Source organism: Telopea speciosissima, chromosome 11, assembly GCF_018873765.1.
Source record: "Telopea speciosissima isolate NSW1024214 ecotype Mountain lineage chromosome 11, Tspe_v1, whole genome shotgun sequence".
Lineage (NCBI taxonomy): Eukaryota > Viridiplantae > Streptophyta > Magnoliopsida > Proteales > Proteaceae > Telopea > Telopea speciosissima.
In genome coordinates, this window is record NC_057926.1 from 20,081,467 (window position 1) to 20,085,105 (window position 3,639).

At 42.0% G+C, this 3,639-nt stretch overlaps 1 protein-coding gene across 2 annotated transcripts; it reads right to left on the bottom strand.

Moving 5' to 3' along the window:
• Positions 1-401: 401 nt before the first annotated feature.
• Positions 402-1,786, bottom strand: LOC122646441. 2 transcript variants are annotated; one of them, XM_043839994.1, is made up of 4 exons: positions 1,570-1,786; positions 1,390-1,454; positions 1,210-1,308; positions 402-539 (listed from the first exon to the last, which is right to left on the bottom strand). In XM_043839994.1, exons 1-4 carry the CDS (start codon positions 1,774-1,776, stop codon positions 488-490), a joined length of 423 nt encoding a protein of 140 aa, XP_043695929.1. In that variant the 5' UTR covers positions 1,777-1,786; the 3' UTR covers positions 402-487. The 2 variants fall into 2 exon arrangements, with proteins under 2 accessions (XP_043695929.1, XP_043695930.1); XM_043839995.1 differs by having other exon boundaries at positions 402-583.
• Positions 1,787-3,639: the final 1,853 nt, after the last annotated feature.

A 3,639-nucleotide genomic window follows, 5' to 3' on the forward strand; every position in this document is an offset into this window, starting at 1 on the left:
TATATCCTAACTATTTCAATACATTTCTTGACCATTTTCATACGTGTCTTTAGCGTATCTTGCATCTCTCCAATACAACACAATATAATATGTCTCTTAAAATCACCATTCCGATTCAATACCCACTACTTTAAACCTTCGGCCTGAGTAACATTTTTAAAGGTCTAATCAACCCTTGTTTCAACTTTCAACCCCATCCAACCGTTAGATACTGAGATATCATAGCTTTCTATTTTCTGTCCTTTGGTTTCTTAACTTGGATTCTTGTTTTTTTGTCTTGTGGGCATTGTGTTCTATTAACCCTATCTTACCTACCCTAGAACACATAAATAGCAAATGCAAGGATTCTATTACAAGAAGCCCAACATGTTTTAGAAGAAGAAGCGAGGATTTTTTTTAAAAAATGAGTTGTTACTAGCATACACCCCAAAATGAACCAAGCTTATAAACCTCGATATGTTAAATCCTCAAGAGCTAAGAAAATAGTTTACCTCATAGCAATATGTCTTAACCTTTGGCGTACCAGACGTGGATTTAAGCTGCAATGTTTCAAGAAAGTTGTCCTCAATAAGCAAGTATGGGGCTGTAGTCACCAAAAGAAAAACTTCAGAAGAAACAGAACAGAGCTCAAGCATTTTTCTTGTTTCCTCCCCACCCCCCCTCTCAACCTTCTCCCCGCAGGGAAATCCACAAACAAAAAATACTACATTAAAAGAAATTGTAATTGGACATAGTTTTACGAAAGACAAGTAGACAATCCATAGACATATTTTTATTTCAGATACTCATCTTACCAAAAGTCAATAGCAACTAACAAGTTAAGTTGTAATCCAGTTTCAAAAGTACCAAAGAAAATCTGAATGCTTTGTACCAAACTTAATTAAAATATATAAAAAAAAAAGAGCAGAATCAGTCGAACCTCACAATTCAAATGGTTCGGAAACTGTGAATTGCCCATATGCTATGCAACCAGACACCAAGTTTTCATACATTGACTCGAAATAGCTTCAACAAAATATCAAAGGGAGTAAAAAAAACCGGTGACCAGATACAGGGATATGCTACGAGCCTACAAGTGCTAAAACCTGGCCTAAACTTACAATTTCTCAACTGCTGGATTTCATGAAGGACATCCGTGAGTAGTTTACCAGAGTTTTGAGAGAGCGAAATACTAAAGTAAAATGCCCTACACTTGTAACCGAAACAAACCTTTTCGGATAGGTAATTTCGATCTTCGTAACATCCTTAGTAATGGATTTCAACAAAATCTCAGAAGGTTTAACACCAGACAAAAGACGCAGTCCCAAACTACATAGAAACACAAATAATATCAGCAAAGTGGAATCTGTACCATGTCAAATTCGAAATAATAGACCCTAAAAGTTTTACCCATGTATCTTATTTTTTAAACTTCCAACAGGAGCGCTCTCAAAACCCATCCAAGCTCGATTCATCTGAAAACGCAAACCAAATTCACATCAAACATTCAAACTACATACCCTTTTTTCCTGGCCGAGAACACAGGGTGAGGGATTAACCAACAAACTCTTAGTCAATGTAGAATCTAACCTTATCAGAGATAAAGTCTACAATGAGTTCGGCATTCTCATTCATTGGTTTCCCATTAGAGGAGATTTTCTTCCAAAGACCTCTAAGAGTGGGAGAAGCTTGAGCAGAATGGGATTCCGACTCGCTAGTAATAGCTGATGGATTAACTGATCTGCTAAAACACCAGTTTCTTCCTTTGATTGGAAAAACTATCAATCGAGCATTCATGATTGTAATAATACCACAGGAAGTGACACTGATCTCTAGTGTTGACGCCCTAATTAGTAGTTGAAGATGAAGCGACAAAATAAGAAAAGACACGAGCCTAGAAATTCATTCTTATGTGAACATTGCGAAGCGAAACCCCTTGAGTTCCACACCAAATCCCACAATTTTCAGAATACAGATCCGTACGGTTAAAGGCTCTAAAGTCTGAAGTAAAAGAGCAGTTGACTGGGTTTTGGTGGGCATGTGTGGGAGTCCGATTCCACTGCATGAACGGTTAGCAGTGGACCTTTTACGGGATAAAAGGGTATCTAAATTCTAAAAGGCAGGCTGGCGGACCTGGCCCTCCTCCAGCCGTGGCGGGAGGTGGAGGGTCCAACGCCCGAACATCCCCCCCCCACGTGTGAGTGTCGGGTGGGGGATGGGAGTGTACACAAAGCATCAATAGGGTATGGATTTCCGCCTTTCATGGGGGTAGTGTTGGGTAGTGTTGTTATTTCACGTCCATCTGTGACTACGCGTAGGAGCCACGCTACGCTATCTTTCAGGGTTTTTTTTTCCCAATTTTGAAATTGGAAAGAGATCATTGCCTAGTCATATGGCCCTTGCATTAGCGTGGGGCCAATGAGAGTTGTAGGGGCATCAATATGGATGGGATATTTTTAATTAATTAGGGGGGTGGGGCGGTAATTTCATGTGCTCATGTGCCTAGGCTAGGAGCCACACAACCAGGTAGCGTTCTTTTTCCGTTTTGAAATAAAAGGGACAAGTGAGTCATTGACCATACGTGTAGCGTGCATCAGAACCACACTTGTATTTTGGAGGTTTATCATTTGGTGAAAGTTTTCCAATCCATTAAATCAAAGTCAGACCCTAATTGATAACAATTCCGCTCTCAATTCCTTGATTCCAATTGGAATTATTTTTTTTTTTTATTTTGTTGTGTCTGAAAACCTTTACCCGGTTTGCTCGTGGATGAGCCTGCAAAAAATCGAGTTAGCACAAGAGAGCCGGTGTGACTCCAATTGAGGACTCTCTGATGCCTAAGTTAGGTCTCCAAAATAGCAATAATTCAACTTAGTGAAAGTTGGATCTCTCGTTTAGTGCCCACACCTGGGTATTTATAAGGCAGCTAGGGCGGTAAAGGAGAGTCCTCGTATGGCAAGAGTTCGGTTTTGGGTAGGAGTCTTTTGAGTGGAGTGATAGTAGGAGAATGACTCTACATTTGGTAAGAGTCCTTATTTGAGTGTGATAAGATTCTGTCGACAGATGACGGCTGGATCTGGCTAATTCAGCTAATCCCGAGAATGTAGGGATATGCTGACGTAGTCCCGTGATTTGTGCGGGTTATGGTTATCACTTCGTCCTATGACTCGACTCGATGTGTCCGATCGTTAAATCTCGGATGCCTCGCTGATCCCTGGGTATGACTGTGGCTGGTGTCGTGTGGTTGAGCCAGTAGAGCTCATCCTTGCCCCAAGTGTGAAGAACTCGGCCTGGTGTCCGAGCGTACAGGACTCGGCCTGGTGCCCGAGTGTAGAGGACCCGACCTAATGCCTGAGCGTGGAGGGTTCGGCCTAGTGTAAAGGGTCGACCTGGCTGTTGCACGGAGAGCTCAGTCAGGCTGCCGAGCTTGAAGAGCTTGCTTTGGCGATGCCTTGCGTCATCTGACCCTAGGGTCAGTTTTATCTCTGGGTCGTGTCATTCTTTGATGGATCTGCCAACCCTACAAGATCGGCGCCTGGTTTTGTCACAGACCGGGTTCTCCCACTTGGTCCTAGACCAGCCACGTGTCATTCTCTGATTGGTGGTCATTTTTATGGCTCATCATATTCCATATTTTTTAAAGCAAAATCACCACTTGGT

What these genes read in the sequence shown, in the direction of transcription:
- LOC122646441 (XM_043839994.1), bottom strand. Translation starts at nt 1,776, where the DNA reads ATGAATGCTCGATTGATAGTTTTTCCAATCAAAGGAAGAAACTGGTGT. An exon ending in TAGACTTTATCTCTGATAAG is followed by an intron (nt 1,455 to 1,569) that starts GTTAGATTCTAC and finishes TTGCGTTTTCAG; the next exon opens with ATGAATCGAGCTTGGATGGG. An exon ending in TTAAAAAATAAGATACATGG is followed by an intron (nt 1,309 to 1,389) that starts GTAAAACTTTTA and finishes GTTTCTATGTAG; the next exon opens with TTTGGGACTGCGTCTTTTGT.